The 16,212-nt window shown below is 37.2% G+C and overlaps 1 protein-coding gene across 1 annotated transcript in view; it reads right to left on the bottom strand.

The window, feature by feature from the left end:
- Nucleotides 1–237: 237 nt before the first annotated feature.
- LOC115523739 (coiled-coil domain-containing protein 14-like) overlaps nucleotides 238–16,212 on the bottom strand; it is a 43,320-nt gene continuing 27,345 nt past the window's right edge. Inside the window, exons 7-9 of the mRNA XM_030329982.1 lie at nucleotides 9,191–9,409; nucleotides 8,983–9,115; nucleotides 238–1,874 (exon numbers count right to left, since the gene is read on the bottom strand). Of these exons, the coding sequence (XP_030185842.1) occupies nucleotides 941–1,874; nucleotides 8,983–9,115; nucleotides 9,191–9,409 (1,286 nt within the window). The 3' untranslated portion in view covers nucleotides 238–940. The remainder of the gene's footprint in view (nucleotides 1,875–8,982; nucleotides 9,116–9,190; nucleotides 9,410–16,212) is intronic.

Genomic DNA, 16,212 nt, shown 5'->3' with positions numbered 1-16,212 from the left:
CAGCCTTCTAATTGCTCAAATGTGCTGCTCACACAGATGGTGGTGATACTGAATAGTTAAGAACTGCTAGTAGAGAGAAGCAGAAACTAACTTAATTCATATTATTTACAAATAGAGAATGTTCTCAGCTAATGGGCTGAAAAAGAGTTATTAGTGCAGAAACGCAGAATTATAACCAGTGAAAGATTTAAAAACTCCTTTATGTTCAAATATAATAAGGACAAAAAAAAACAAATAAACATTTCTCATTTATTTAAAAACACAAATTTCCCAAGCTATGACTTATCTATTAGCATTTATCAGTCTGACTTTATTTTTAAAAGGTCTTAAACACCTATTCAGAATAAAACAAATAAAAGTGCCAAAGTTTTAAGAAACCATACGCTAACTGAGGATGTTATCTATATTTTCTTGGCCCAATCAATGTTTTTTAAGAGGTGGAGATATTGGCATTTTTCTCTTAAAAGAAATGTTTATATGTAACACTAGCTGTAGCACAGAGCATCCCACAGAAAAACACGATGCCATTAAAAAACAAACAGGAATCCTGAAGGAGAAAAGAAAGCCTAGTTTGAATACAATAAATTGTACCCAGAGACTCCCTTCCCATTATTCTTTAGGACAACCAGAGAATCCTGACCTGGACCCTTAGCCCAGCTGGGTAAGAAAAGACCTCAAACTGCTAAGTACTAAAAATATTACTTGTGATACTTTCCCAATTACCTGTAATTGTCTTCTCTTAACAAATGTCAATTTCTTAAGATGACTTGTTTGTATAAGCTCCAGACTGTCAATATATTCTAACAATAAATTTATTATTCATACAATTAATTATAATACATAATTAATATCCATTTCGCTAAAGAAATTTAAAATATACATTCAATTGTAGCCAAGTTCTATTCTTAAAAAGAGGTACTCAATCCCTTTTCTTCTGAGTTCATTTCTCCAGAAGACCAGTCCTTAAGGACTTCTGGAGTCGAGCGATATTGGCATCCAGCGCTGCAAGGCCATTTCGGAAGTCTTGTTCATCTCGAGAAGTGAACGTTGAAAAAGAGGAGATGCTCCAGTCAGACGTCAAGTCAGAATTAAAAAAGCTACCATCGGAGACAGCACTACTTTTCACTTGAATGCTGCCGCTCTGACAAGTAGAGGGGCCATGACACGCCGCCAGTTCTGGTGGCTCCTCAGGGGCGGCAGGTATCTTGCAGATGGCTTCCTTTATTTTCTTGAGGAGCTGCTTGTCTTCCATATCAGGTGTTCTGGAAAGTTTCTCAGGGGTATCTTCTGCTTCCTTTTTGGAAGAGGAACCAACTCCGGGTGCACACGATTTATTTTCTTTTTCAGAGACAAGTCCACTGTTGCTGACCAGCTGCGGTGAAGCCACAGTGATCTGTGGCTGGGGGGATAATCTCTTAGATAATGGTGATTTCTTTTTAGAAGTGCTTCTAGCAAATGGAATGTAAATTGTATTATCCAAATTACACTCATCGTCTATTAAAGTTGTGACTTCACTCTCATCAGAATCCTGTTTTGAAAGGGTAGGAATGATCCCAGGGGCTGATACTTCCTCCTTGTTCCTTGTGTTACCATGCTGAGGGCTTTTGGAGGGCAGAACATTTTCGTAAGGTCTACCTGGTTCTATGTTCTCCTCATTGTTAACTGTAGAAAGTGGCTGTGAATGTATGAAAGCGTGATCTGTTTCTAACTTATTTAGGTAGCTCATTATGGAAGTGTGGGCTGGGATTGGGTCACACTTGGGTTGTTTTTCATAAATGTTCAAAAGTGATTTGGTAAGATTATTTCCAGACTTGCAGCGAGCACTGTCCATACTAAGATCTGAGAGAAGCTTTGCCATACTGCTCTGTAAAGTTCTGTTAAGAAGAATTCAGTACACTAATTATTCTTTTTACCGGTTTCTTTCATTTATTTGTTTATACAGCTTCTTTAAAAGAAAGGATCTGAGGCAAGCACGTGGTTCATAACATTGAAAAAAAGTAACTAAAAGCAAAATTCAAGGAATGAGTACATTACAATAAAATCAATCAAAGAGCTCAGTCTGTATCAAATCTAATATTATGATATTTAGAAATATAGGCTCAGTATTTTTTTCTCTTAGGGTATAAAATGCTTTATTTTTGAGCAACATTGTAAAATGGTGTGAATTCCGTTAGTAATTAAGCTATTTCTCTCCATTCAAAAGATATATGCAAAGGACACTGGACCAATACTGGGAAAAAAGGATAGTTAGAGAGAAATTCTGGTATATTTAGGTATGACCAGCAGCTAGGTACCAGAAGTGTGGCATACAAAAAACCACTCAGGGTCACATACTATCATCACTAGCTATGATCTTGGGTAAGTCACTCAACCTTTCTGAATCTCAAGTTCCTTAATTGCAAAGTGAAGGTATCCACTTCAGAATTACAACGAACATCAAATAAGATAAAATATGAGGGTAATGTGCTTATTATCATTAGCACAGCTTCAGGCTATATGGGTGTTCATTTGATGGCAGCTTTTTTTTTTTTTTTTTTTTTTTTTTCAACCTTTTTTTATTTATTTTCGGGACAGAGAGAGACAGAGCATGAACGGGTGAGGGGCAGAGAGAGAGGGAGACACAGAATCGGAAACAGGCTCCAGGCTCCGAGCCAACAGCCCAGAGCCTGACGCGGGACTCGAACTCACGGACCGCGAGATCGTGACCTGGTTGAAGTCGGACGCTTAACCGACTGCGCCACCCAGGCGCCCCGGTGGCAGCTTTTATTAGCAGACCTATTAAAGCCATTTTCTATCAAGCTTTCGGACTTTTTGAATTGAACCATATATATATTCTTACGTATTGATAAGAAAAGAAATACATCAATTTTTTAAAAGATACAAAGGACATTAACAGGAAATTTTGAAAGATTAAAAGTAGCCAGTAAGCATATCTTAAAAGTTCAACTTTTAAGTAGAGAAATTCAAATTTTGAAAATGTGATTATTTTGGAGGAGGCCTATCAAATTAACACAGTAAAATAAGAATAATACCCACTGTCAGAGAAGCTTGAAGAAGCAGGTACTATCAGTGGGACACGTACACTGGTATAACCCTTCCCGAGAGCAAACTGGCAATCCATCAGAAGACTTAAATATTTGTATATCTTACATTTTTGGATCCACTAATTTGCACTTCTAGGAATTCATCCTATATATATATACCAAGAGGCTGCACCCAAGATATACTTGCAAAGATATAATTTATAATAGAAAATAGGTGGATTTAGTATCTTTATCTTCAAAGAGAGTAGAATGATTTAGGTAAATTATGCTCTAATTATACCATAGCTATTTATAGTTGTGTTGTAAGGAATATTTGTTGGGTCCATTATATAAGGTTAAATTTAAAAGAGCAGTCCATAAATAACATGGATACAATACTATTTTTTTGTAAAAACAGTCACACACGGCCAAATAAAATACTAAGAGGAAATCTATATTAAACAGCAGTGATTATATCTCTGGATATAGAATGAGTGGGTTTTTTCCTACAGAAGGAAAAATAAATTTTTTTCTAACCTGGCTTACTTATTACACTGTCATCTTAAACATACTTTGAGTTCTGACTGTTCTTCAAATGGTTATGGTTCTTATCACTTTTCCTCATGCCTTTTCAAAAAGCCAATGAGCTATTATTAAAAGAAAAAATATGTTGTATGAACATATCTTTAAAAAAATTCTGAAATGATCCACTAATTAATTCGATCAGACTACATACTGGAACTTTCATTTTTATTTGTTTTTAGAAAAGGAATACTTTTGTTGAGGTTTCTTTCCTGACTTAAAGAAAAGTGTTATCTTCACTATGAACAAAATCAGTGATGAAGAAAGGGAGAAAGGGACAATGACATTAATAAGAGTTTAATCTCTGGAAATTAATAGCAATCATTAAGCATCCGATTTATAAACAAAATGTGACTCACCATTATCTCTGAAACTAAAAGAAAAATCTCTGTAAGTAAAGAAATGACAGTATGTCAAAAATTTAAAGGAAGCAATACGAGCGCCGGAATAGCTACAAAGTAGATATATTTCTGTTTCTATTATATGGGATACACTATTCAAATACACTGATTTTTAATGCTTAGAAAATGGACACATTTTTACAAGAAATTCAAGGTTCTCAGCTACTTATAAAAATATACTAATTTAAATAACTATCAGCACTAAGAGTGCTCTTAGAAGCTATTAGAATATTTACTACTTATTTACTGAAAATCTATTACTTTCCTCACATTTAATGGTTTTGTAACATGTGTTGTAGTGAATTTTTGAAAAAGTGATAAGGATATATTTCAAAATTATTCAAGGTTTCAGAAAGGAAAGAGAGCGACGGTTTAGGGTGTTTGTTTAAAACTCCTATGTGTACCTTCTAGTCCCACTATCCTTCCCCAACATTCTGAAAAAGGCATTTAGAAATTTTTTGAAATCTTTAAGAGGTTACTTAAAACATGTGCAAAAAAACATCCATCCTTCTTACTGCAGTGTACGACTACAGGGAAGACGGAGGGGAGCTGAACGTGAAGATTTAGCTGTGCTGTCAGATGGTGCCGCTTTACCCTCTGGCAAAAGTAAAACTAAAGTGGTCACAGTAGCCCAGCTATAGTATTGGAGACATTCCTAATTAACTGAATTGCACAGGGTATCACCAAACACAGTGTAAATCACCAACGTGGGTGAATTTTGATATAATTAAGCTCAACTACCAACTTTTTGTTTTGTTTTGACAAAACAAAAATTACCATCCATGGGTATACTTGGCATTTTGAAGTTCTTACTGAATCTTCAGAAAATGTAGGGGTAGTACTAAACTCTGTAAGACATTGTGCTAATTTAAGCTTGCCCACCATGTTTCTATAATCATTTAAAGAGACCCGCTAATCTAACAGGTGAGCTAGTAGTCAAGACACAGGATTTATGCCCAGAGTAAGAAGAAAATGTCCTTGACGACAATGGAAAAAACTGACAGGAAAAATCTTGGAGTCTTAAGAGTGTAAAACATTTACACCTAATATTTCAGACACAGTCTTCTAAAAGCAGATAATATACAAGAAGTAATAACCTTTTTCATTTCCTATGCTTCTATGTTAGGGTGAGTGTTAAGAAAAGGCTCTACTTGCAAACAAATCCTTTTTCATTCCTAGTGAAAAGGCAGACTGTGTTATTTTGAAAGAATGAGCAGGTACAAAGTTAGAAGAATCTCTCAAAAACACATCCTCTTTTCTCAGAGAGAAGCTGTCCTTTCCAAAAGAGAAAGCAAGGCTCAAGAGGGAAACTAACATCTTGGCTCAAGTCCCAGCTTGGGCCCCAACTAGCTGTGAAAGGCAGGCAAGTCCTTTCATTTCTTTGCGCTTCCATTTATGCTAATTTCTCTAATAATTAAACTATTACTTACTCTGAAAATTGCCCTTACATCTTTTTTATCAATTTTCTCCACAAATGGACCACTATGTTAAATAGTATTCAGTCAGGGCGCCTGGGTAGCTCAGTCAGTTAAGCGTCCGACTTCGGCTCAGGTCATGATCTCACAGTTCTCGTGGGCTCGAGCCCCATATCGGCTCTGTGCTGACAGCTTGGAGCCTGGAGCCTGCTTCTGATTCTGTGTCTCCCTCTCTCTCTGCCCCTTCCCCACTTGTGCTCTGTCTCTCAAAAATAAATAAATGTAAAAATTAAAAAAAATTAAATAGTAGTCAGTCAAGTTTAAAAAAAATTTTTTTTAATGTTTATTTTTGAGAGAGAGAGAGAGAGAGAGAGAGAGAGAGGCAGGCAGAGAGAGAGGGAGACACAGAATCCAAAGCAGGCTCCAGGCTCCAAGCTGTCAGCACACAGCCCGACGCGGGGCTCGAACTCCTGAACTGAGAGATCATGACCTGAGCTGAGGTGGGATGCTTTACCGACTGAGCCACCCAGGCGCCTCTTCAGTCAAGTTTATTCTTAAAAAAGGCTGTATATGGGGCGCCTGGGTGGCTCAGTCGGTTGAGTGTCCGACTTCGGCTCAGGTCATGATCTTGCGGTCTGTGAGTTTGAGCCCCGCATCAGGCTCTGTGTTGTCAGCTCAAAGCCTGGAGCCTGCTTCGGATTCTGTGTCTCCCTCTCTCTCTGCCCCTCCCCCGCTCATGTTCTGTCTCTCTCTCAGTCAAAAATAAATAAAACATTAAAAAAATTTTTTTTAATTAAAAAGGCTGTATCTTCCTATATACATCATCAAAGCACTAGAATAAGCTTTTAGCTTGATGACATGGATATTTAGCAACTAAAATGATTACATATTTTTGTATTTCACACATATATATTTGGAATATAATATACAATAAATGTTTGATGAATAAATGAATAAGTAAATGAATCCATCCATTCATCCCTACATCTCTCATGTAAAACAAAACAAAACAAAACAAAACAAACATCGAAGGTTCACTCAGACTAGCAGTTACGAGGAAGTGTTACCAGAATAAACTATTTTAGCTAAGGACATACCATGTGCAAGAGAGAAAACCTGGCTAGGGATTAAGAGATGTGAGTTCTAGTCCTTGCTTATTAACTTTCTATTAATATTTAACTTGTATGGTCCCAGTTTCTCCATCTATGAAAATGCATTTATTAAAATCTTTCCATCATAGATGAGGAGACAAAATAATAGATATGAGAGAGAGAAGACTTTGGGGAAAAAAAATCAAAGTATACTATTAATAAAAGATAAACCAGTTTCTGATTTCATGCTCATAAAGGAGCTAGATTTAGTAGCATGAAAAAAAAAACATTTTGAGAAGAAAAGCAATTTCTCAGGCAACTAAATCCTCTGCTGCACTTTCTGCGAGAGGCTGAACACCACGCCCCTTAATGAGGAGATGCTCCCAGGGACACCTAAGCAACTGCTCATGGAACCTGACCATGCTGAGTGGCTATCCTATTTTTCTCTTCCAAATGGATTATATGCCATAGGTATGTTTTAAAAAACATTTATTGAGGGGCACCTAGGTGGTTCAGTCAGTTAAGCGCCCGACTCTTGGTTTTGGCTCAGGTCATGATCTCACAGTTCCTGAGTTTGAGCCCTGAGTCGGGCCTTGTGCTGACAGCGCAGAGCCTACTTGGGATTTCTCTCTCTCTCCCTCCCCAGCTTGATCTCTCTCTCTCTCTCAAAAAAATAAATAAATAAATAAAAATAAACATTACAAAAATTAAAAATAAATTTTGTTATATAATTTACTATAAAATTCACCCCTTTAAAGTGTGCAACTGAGTTGTTTTTAATATATTCATACAGTTATATAATCATTACCTCTATCCAATTTCAGAACATTTTCATTACCCTAAAAAGAAACTCTGTATCCATCAGCACTCACTCCTCCTTCTTCCCCTTTTCTCTCAGTCCTTGGCAACCATCAATCTATTTTTTGTCTCCATGGGTTTGCCTATTCTGAACACTTCATATTAAGTGGAATAATACAATATGTGGTCTTTTGTGACTGGCTTCTTTTACCATAAATACTTGATAATAACAGAGTTTTCATCCCAAAAGTAGTCCTCAAAAAAGAGGAGATGCTTTTCTTTGGAGACTTTATAAAGGCTTTCATAAGGGGGACATTCTCTCACTTTTACTTTGAATAAGAGTGGTATAAGCCAACATTTTATTTTATTTTTTTATTTTAAAAAAAAAAATTTTTTTTTTAACGTTTATTTATTTTTGAGACAGAGAGAGGCAGAGCATGAACGGGGGAGGGTCAGAGAGAGAGGGAGACACAGAATCGGAAGCAGGCTCCAGGCTCTGGGCCATCATCAGCCCAGAGCCCGACGCGGGGCTCGAACTCACGGACCGTGAGATCGTGACCTGAGCTGAAGTCGGACGCTTAACCGACTGAGCCACCCAGGCGCCCCAAGCCAACATTTTAGAAACTCTGACTAGAGCCTAATTAATTATAACACTACATGGATACACAAGTGTCTTGTTTTTCCCTATTGTTCAATAAATATTTGAATGAAATATGAATGTGGAAAAAAAACAGTATTTCTAAGTTCATATAGCTTATATAGAATCATTTCAAATATATTTATAAAATTAAATAGATTAAGTATTATAGATACATTACTATTTCATCTATTTTCCTAAGTGTGTCATTCAAAATGGATCTTCTCATTTGAAATACGAAGGAGATTATTTTATATTCAAAATTATTTTATATCTGAACTATGAACTTCCAGTATCATTCAAGTGTATGGTCAGATCTAATGATATTCAGGCCTAAAATAACAGACTTCTCTAGGATTTAAGTAAGTAGTTGGAAATCTAATTCTTAACAAATGTCTCAAGAGAAAATTGTACTTTTAAAGTACATATCAGGTAAAAATTGAGTGCAGTGATTTTATTGATTTGAGAAAAGACATATTAGGGAACAAAGGGCTCTTAGGGGTTGCTGCTGACTCCCTCACTTCACTGATGAAATAACTGAGGCTCACAGAGGCTACATGACTTTCCCAAGATCATCTGGCATGAGGGCTTACTGTGCTCAGTGCTTCAGGTGAGTTATTTCTTAGTGTTCCCATCAACCCTAATCATGCTCCACATTAAAGCGGAGGTTTATAGAGGTTAAATAACTTGGTTAAAGCCATACAGCTAGCACAGGGTAGAAATTGGATTCCATTCAGGTCTCTCTGGCGTCAGAACCAGAGGGCTCTTAACAATTTGCTAAGTGAGTCTTCAGCTTATGTACATATAATAAGCTGAAGCTCTTTACAAGAGCCCTTTTCTTGGAATCACATGGTTTAGAAAAGCATTGAGCCAGGTTTGGCATTTCTAAACCTAATTGGAGCAGAAGAAAACATCATTAGAAATTAGCAAAAACATCGACAAGAGAGAAAGGGGAAAGAGAGCAGACCTAAAATCATTTTTGAAGCCATAAGTAATCTGACAAGAGGCATGTTATTCAAATGAAATCAACATTACCTTGTTAATTCTCTCAGTCGGGTCACCTCAGCGTCACGCTGACGTAATGTTATTCCCAATATTTGATTTTCCTTTTCAGCAGCTTCTAACTTAAACCGGGAGCTTTTCACATTGACTAAGGCTTCCTCCAATTCTGAAACCACAATAAAATTTCAGTTTCCTTTTCCTTTTTAAAAAATGTGACCACAACTATAGTTCAAATACATACCAATTTTTATTCTTGTCGTCTCAATGTCAAATTGCTGTTTATTTTCAAGTAAAGTTTGCTCTTTCTCTTTAAATATACCAGCAAATTTTTTGTTTTCATCTTTCTGATTTTCAATCACTTTTAAAAGTTCTTCATTTTTATTCTGTAGTAATTCCTGGCTCTTCAGTGACTCCTGTAATTGGTTTTGCAGGGACTTGTTCAATGACTGAAGAGAAAACACTGCAAGACAAAACAGATCAAATCATTGTTTCTCTAATTTAAAAAGCACAAACCTGAAAAAGATCAGTGTATAAAAAGGAAAAGATCTGGAACTTACTGATTTGTTTAACCATTATATGTTTGAGCAGTTCCACGTAAATATTAAATATATTTCTAAAATTTGATGCAGAGATCATACCTTTCTTCTCCAACTGATATTTTGGGCATTAAGATTTTTTTTTTTTTACCTTTGTTAATGAAAGAGTAATACATGCACAAAGTAAAAAGAATTCAAACACGACGAAATACCAATTACCAAATTATTCTCAGTGAAGAATCTCCCTCCCCACCCCACCTCCACACTCCTCCCAAAGGCAACCACAATTAACTTTGGTATCTTTCTGGAAAAACACTTGTGCATATAACATATATATTTAAACAGAGATGAATAACACTTTTTCTCCCATAAGATTAATATGTAATTAGCATATAGATCTATCACATTCTTTTTAATGTCTGTAAAAGTATACGGCACCATTCATTTAATAAATACAGCCTTGAGTGAAGACTTACTATGTGTGAGGCACGGAATTAGAACTTGGACATACAGTAGTGAATAGCAGAGACACAGCTGGTGCTCTCAAAGAGCTGATAACAAACAAGTAATCATAAATAGCGATAAATGCTTTCACGAAAACAATAAGGCAAATGGTCAGAGACTAAAAAGATATAAGCTATTTAGAATGGCAACTACCAATCTCCTCATTTCCCTCTTTGCCCCTCTCTCCCACATATCTCCACCCCCACTGTTTATTCATAGTGGAATCAGAGTGACTTTTTCCAAGATTACTCTGGTGAAGATGAACACTTTTATGAAGTGTGTGTTCTGTTGGGTACTCGTATTTTTCTTATTGCTTTGTAAGAGCTATTTATATATTAAGAAAATTAAGCCTTTGTTATATCATGTATTATGAAAAAATTGTCTCCATTTTATTAATGCACTTTGAATGTGTTTACAATTTTGCCATGCAGAAAATGACAAAAAATTCTGAGAACAAATCTTATCAGTCTTTTCCTTTGTGTCATCTGAGTTTTGTCAAGCTTAGGAAAAGATCCCAAGAATAAAAAAACAAAGAAACAAATTGTTCTAATCTTCTCCTTGTTAAGAGCAGTTTTTTTCTTTTTCCTAATATTTTAAGCTTTAGGATCCATAAGCACAATTTGGCAATATCTGTCAAAATTCGACTGACTCATTAATTCTACAGCTATTATCTACAAAATGCTCACACATGTGCACAAAGACACACGTACAAGATTTTCACTGTACCACTGTTTGCACTGGGAAAATACCTAGATAGCTATCATCAGAGGACTTCAAATGCATAATGCTAGAAGCAACATAAGCAGAATATTCAAATAGTTCTTAAACAGAATCTATGTATTTTGATACAGAAAAATGCACACTACAGGTTTTACTGGAAGGGGGAGCTAAGATGGCAGCATAGCAGGAGGACCCTAGGCCTGCCTTATCCCTCGAACATAGCTGAGTAACTATCAAATCATTCTGAATACACAAGAAATTGACCTGAAGACTGACAGAACAAACTGTACAACTGGAGGGAGAAAAGAGGCCACATGGAGGAAGGTAAGAAGTGCAGAGACATGGTTTGGGGGAGAAACAGATCACGGGTGCTATGGAAGCAAAGGAGCCCTTACATACAAGGAGAACACTTTCACAAAGCCATTGGCTGGGAAAACGAGACGGGCTGATTTTCATGAATTTTTGCAATCAGTGGGGTACAAAGACTGGAGTTTTAGAGGTCTACCAGCTTGGCTGGGAAGAGAGACCTGAGGCAGCTGCCCTACTCCTGGAAAGAAGGCAGGCAAGCAACCCCGGGGCAAATGGCATGATCTGGGGATCGCCTAAGGCGCATTGGGAGAGACGGTTCCTACTTCTTGGAGCACATCTGTGAGAGGTGACGTTGCTTCTCCCGGGACAAAAGAGCTGGTGGGTGCCATTTCTCTCCCTTGCCCTCAGCAAAGGTACAGACACCTGCTGAGGGAAGCTAACCTGGATACCGGCTGTTTAGCCTGCTCCAAATCCCATGCCCCTGAGCTCCGGCACAACTGCCCTTCTCAGTCAAATCTGCATCATCCCCAGCGAGGCAAGACTCTCACCCTGAAGACCAGTGCAGGCCCCCCTCCACAGCACTTCCTTGAAGTTTGGAATTTTAAAAGTCAGCAGGTTTGGCTGGGATAGAGACCAAAGTGCACTGTGCTGCCCCAGACAGGCAAGCAAACTACAGACAAGCAGTGTGAAAACAGTGATCTGAAAAACACCTGAGAGGTACAAGGGGAAATCACTCACTCTTCTGGGAGTGCTTCTCTGAGAGCACCAAGCACCGAGTACCCTCTCCAGGACAAAGGAGCTGGCTGGAGCCATTTCCTTTCTCTACCCATAGGCATAAACCAACTTCAAAAAAAAAAAAAAGCACAGCACCAACACTGGCTGCTTAATCTGCTTACATGAAGACCTGTCCTCCTGTGCTCTGTTTGTACTGCTTTTCTCAGGCAAGTTTAAGGACCAGTGCAGTAGGCCCTTCCCCAAGAACACCAGCACAAACCCCTGCACACATCAGGTCTACTGACCATAGAGTTCTGCAAAGCATCAGTTCTAGTGGAAGTAGAATCAAGTCTCATTTAAGAAGGAGGCCAGACACCTAGATAAAACTGACCACAGTCTAGCCAAGGTCCAAGCACTGCCCACTGCAGGTAAGGAGAACCTCTGCAGAGGACTGACCTAAGGGATAGAGCAGCCAAAACACGTTAGTGGAGTGCATGTAGCACACACCAGAGGCACTCCCTGAAGCACCAGGCCCTACATACTATATAACCTCTTCATAAAGTCATTACTCTCAGGAGCAGGAAACACAACAGGCTTTTCTAACACACAGAAGAAGACAGAGACCTAGACAAAATGCCAAGATGGAGGAATTCATCCCAAAAGAAATAACAAGAAATGGTCATGGCTAGAAATCTAATTGAAACAGATATAAGTAATAAGACTGATGGAGATTTTAAAATAACAGTCATAAGGATACTCCCTGGGCTTGAGAACAGCATGGAAGATATCAGGGAAACCCTTACTACAGAAATAAGAGTTAAAACACAATCAGACAGATATGAAAAATGCAGTAACTGAGATTCGAAACAACCTGGATGTAATGACCACAAGGATGGAAGGATGAATAAGTGATACAGCAGATAGAATTATGGAAAATAATTGGGCTGCCTGGGTGGCTCAGTCAGTTAAGCATCCGACTCTTGATCTGGGCTCAGGTCACGATCTCATGGTTCGTGAGTTTGAGCCCCACATCAGGCTCCATGCTGTCAGCTTGGGATTCTGTCTCTTCCTTTCTCTGCCCCTCTCCTGCTTGCACACCCACGTTCTCCCTCAAACAAATAAATAAAAACTTAAAAAAAAAAAAGAATTATGGAAAACAATGAAGCTGAACAAAAGAACGAAGAATTATGAATCAGGAGAGTAGACTTGGGGAACTCAGTGACTCCATTAAATGTAGTAACATTTGCATCGTAGGAGTCCCAGAAGAAAAAGAGAGAGAAAAGGGGAAAGAAAGTTTATTTGAGGAAATAATAGCTGAAAACTTCCCTAATCTGAGGAAGGAAACAGACATCCAAATCCAGGAGTTAGACAGAACTGCTAACAAAATCAACAAAAGCAGGCCAACACCAAGACATATTATATTTAAATTTGCAAAATATAGTGATAAAGAAAAAAATCTAAAACCAGTAGGACAAAAAAGTCCCTAACTTACAAGGGAAGACCCATAAGGTTAGCTGTAGATCTCTCCACAGATCACTCCCTTGGCAAGCCAGAAGGGAGTGGCATGATATATTCTACATGCTGAATGGGAAAAATCTGCAGCCAAGAAAGAATACTCTATCCAGCAAGGTTGTCATTCAGAATAGAATGAGTTTCCCAGACAAACAAAAACTAAAGGAGTTCATGAACACTAAACCAGTCCTGCAAAAATATTGAAGGGGCTTCTTTGAGTGGGAAGGACAGATCAAAAGTGACAAAGACTAGAAAGGAACAGAAAATCTCTAGAAACAATGATAAAACAAGCAATAAAATGGCACTAAATACATATCTATCAATAATTACTCTGAATGTAAATGGACTAAATGTTCTAATCAAGACATAGAGTGTCAGAATGGACTAAAAAAAAAAAAAAAAGACACATCGATATGCTGCCTACAAGAGACTCATTTTAGACCTAAAGACACCTGCAGATTGAAAGTGAGGGGATGGGGGCGCCTGGGTGGCGCAGTCGGTTAAGCGTCCGACTTCAGCCAGGTCACGATCTCGCGGTCCGTGAGTTCGAGCCCCGCGTCAGGCTCTGGGCTGATGGCTCGGAGCCTGGAACCTGTTTCCGATTCTGTGTCTCCCTCTCTCTCTGCCCCTCCCCTGTTCATGCTCTGTCTCTCTCTGTCCCAAAAATAAATAAACGTTGAAAAAAAAATTAAAAAAAAAAAAAAAAAAAAAAGAAAGTGAGGGGATGGAGAAAGATCTATCATGCAAATAGACATTAAAATAAGCTGGAGTAGCAATACTTCTACCAGACCAACTAGATTTTAAAACAAAGACTGTAACAAGAGACGAAGAAGGGCACTATATCATGATAAAGGGGACTATCCAACAAGATCTAACAATTATAAATATTTATGCCCCCAAATTGAGAGAACCCAAACATATAAAACAATTAATAACAAACATAAAGGAATTCATTGATAGTAATACAATAATAGTAAGGGACTTTAACACCCCACTTACACCAATGAACAGATCATCTAAGAAGAAAATCAACAAGGAAACAATGGCTTTGAAAGACACCAGACCAGACTGATTTAACAGATATATTCAGAATATTTCATCCTAAAGCAGCAGAATACACATTCTTTTTGAGTGCACATGGGTCAGTCTCCAGAATAGATCACATACTAGGTCACAAATCAGGCTTCAACAAGTACAAAAAGATTGAGATCATACCATGCATATTTTCTGACCACAATGCTATGAAACTTGAAGTCAACCACAAGAAAAAATTTGGGAAGACCACAAATATAAGGAGGTTAAACAACATGCTACTAAAGAATGAATGGGTCAAGCAGGAAATTAAAGAAGAAATAAAAAAATACATGGAAACAAATGAAAATGAAAACATGATGGTCTAAAACCTTTGGGATGCAGCAAAAGTGGTCATAAGAGGGAAGTATATAGCAATACAGGCCTACCTCAAGAAGCAAGAAAATTCTTAAATAAACAACCTAACCTTACACCTAAAGGAGCTAAAAACAACAACAACAACAAAAAATGAATCCTAACGCCAGCAAAAGAAGGGAAATAATAAAGAATAGAGTAGAAGTAAGTGATAAAGAAACTGGAAAAAAAAACCCAAAACCAGAACAAATCAATGAAACCAGGAGCTGGTTCTTTGAAAAAATTAATAAACTTGATAAATCCCTAGCCAGACTTATCAAAACAAAAGAGAAAGGACCCAAATAAACAAAATCATAGATGAGAGAAGAGAAATAACAACCAATATCACAGAAATACAAATAATTATAAAAGAATATTATGAAAAACTATATGCCAACAAATTAGACAATCTGGAAGAAATGATAAGTTCCTAGAAACATATAAACTACCAAAACTGAAACAGGAAGAAATAGAAAACTAGAACAGACCGATACCAGCAAAGAAACTGGATCAGTAATAAAAAATCTCCCAAAAAGCAAAAGTCCAGGGCAAGACGGCTTCACAGGCAAGTTCTAGCAAACATTTAAAGTTATAAATTTAATAGTTATAATATAAATATATATAATATAACTATAACTATAAATTTAAATTTATAAAAAGACTTAATACCTATTCTTCTTAAACTATTCTAAAAAATAGAAAAGGAAAGAAAACTTCCAAACTCATTCTATGGGGCCAGCATTACCCTGATTCCAAAACCAGACAAAGACTCCACTAAAACAAAGAACTACAGGCCAGTATCCCTGATGAAGATGGCTGCAAAAATTCTCAACACATTGCTAGCAAATCAAATCCAACAGTACATTAAAAGAATCATTCACCATCATCAAGTGGGATTTATTCCTGGGATGCAATAATGGCTCAATATTTGCAAATCAACCAATGTGATACATCACATTAAGAAAAGAAAGGATAAGAACCATATGATCCTCTCAATAGATGCAGAGAAAGCATTAGACAAAGTACAATATCCATTCATAATAAAAACCCTCAACAAAGTATAGATGGAGGGAACATACCTCAACATAATAAAGGCCATATACAAAAAAAACCCACAGCTGATATCATCCTCAATGGGGAAAAACCGCAAGCTTTTCCTCTATATAGTCAGGAACAAGACAGGAACAAGTCCACTCTCACCCTGTTATTTAACATTAATACTAGAAGTTCTAGCCTCAGCAATCAGACAACACAAAAAAATAAAGGCATCCAAATCAGCAAGGAAGAAGTCAAACTCTCACTATTTGTAGATAACGTGATACTCTATGTAGAAAACCCAAAAGACCACCAAAAAAATTGCTAGAACTGATACATGAATTCAGTAAAGTCTCAGGATACAAAATCAATGTACAGTAATCTGTTGTACTTCTATACACCAACAATGAAACAGCCAAAAGAGAAATCAAGGACTCAATCCCACTTATAATTGCACCAAAAACCATAAGATACCTAGGAATAAACCTAACCAAAGAGGTTAAAATTT

This window comes from Lynx canadensis, chromosome C2 (genome assembly GCF_007474595.2).
Source record: "Lynx canadensis isolate LIC74 chromosome C2, mLynCan4.pri.v2, whole genome shotgun sequence".
In the NCBI taxonomy this organism is placed as follows: Eukaryota; Metazoa; Chordata; class Mammalia; order Carnivora; family Felidae; genus Lynx; species Lynx canadensis.
This window is presented reverse-complemented; position numbering and strand designations above follow the sequence as displayed.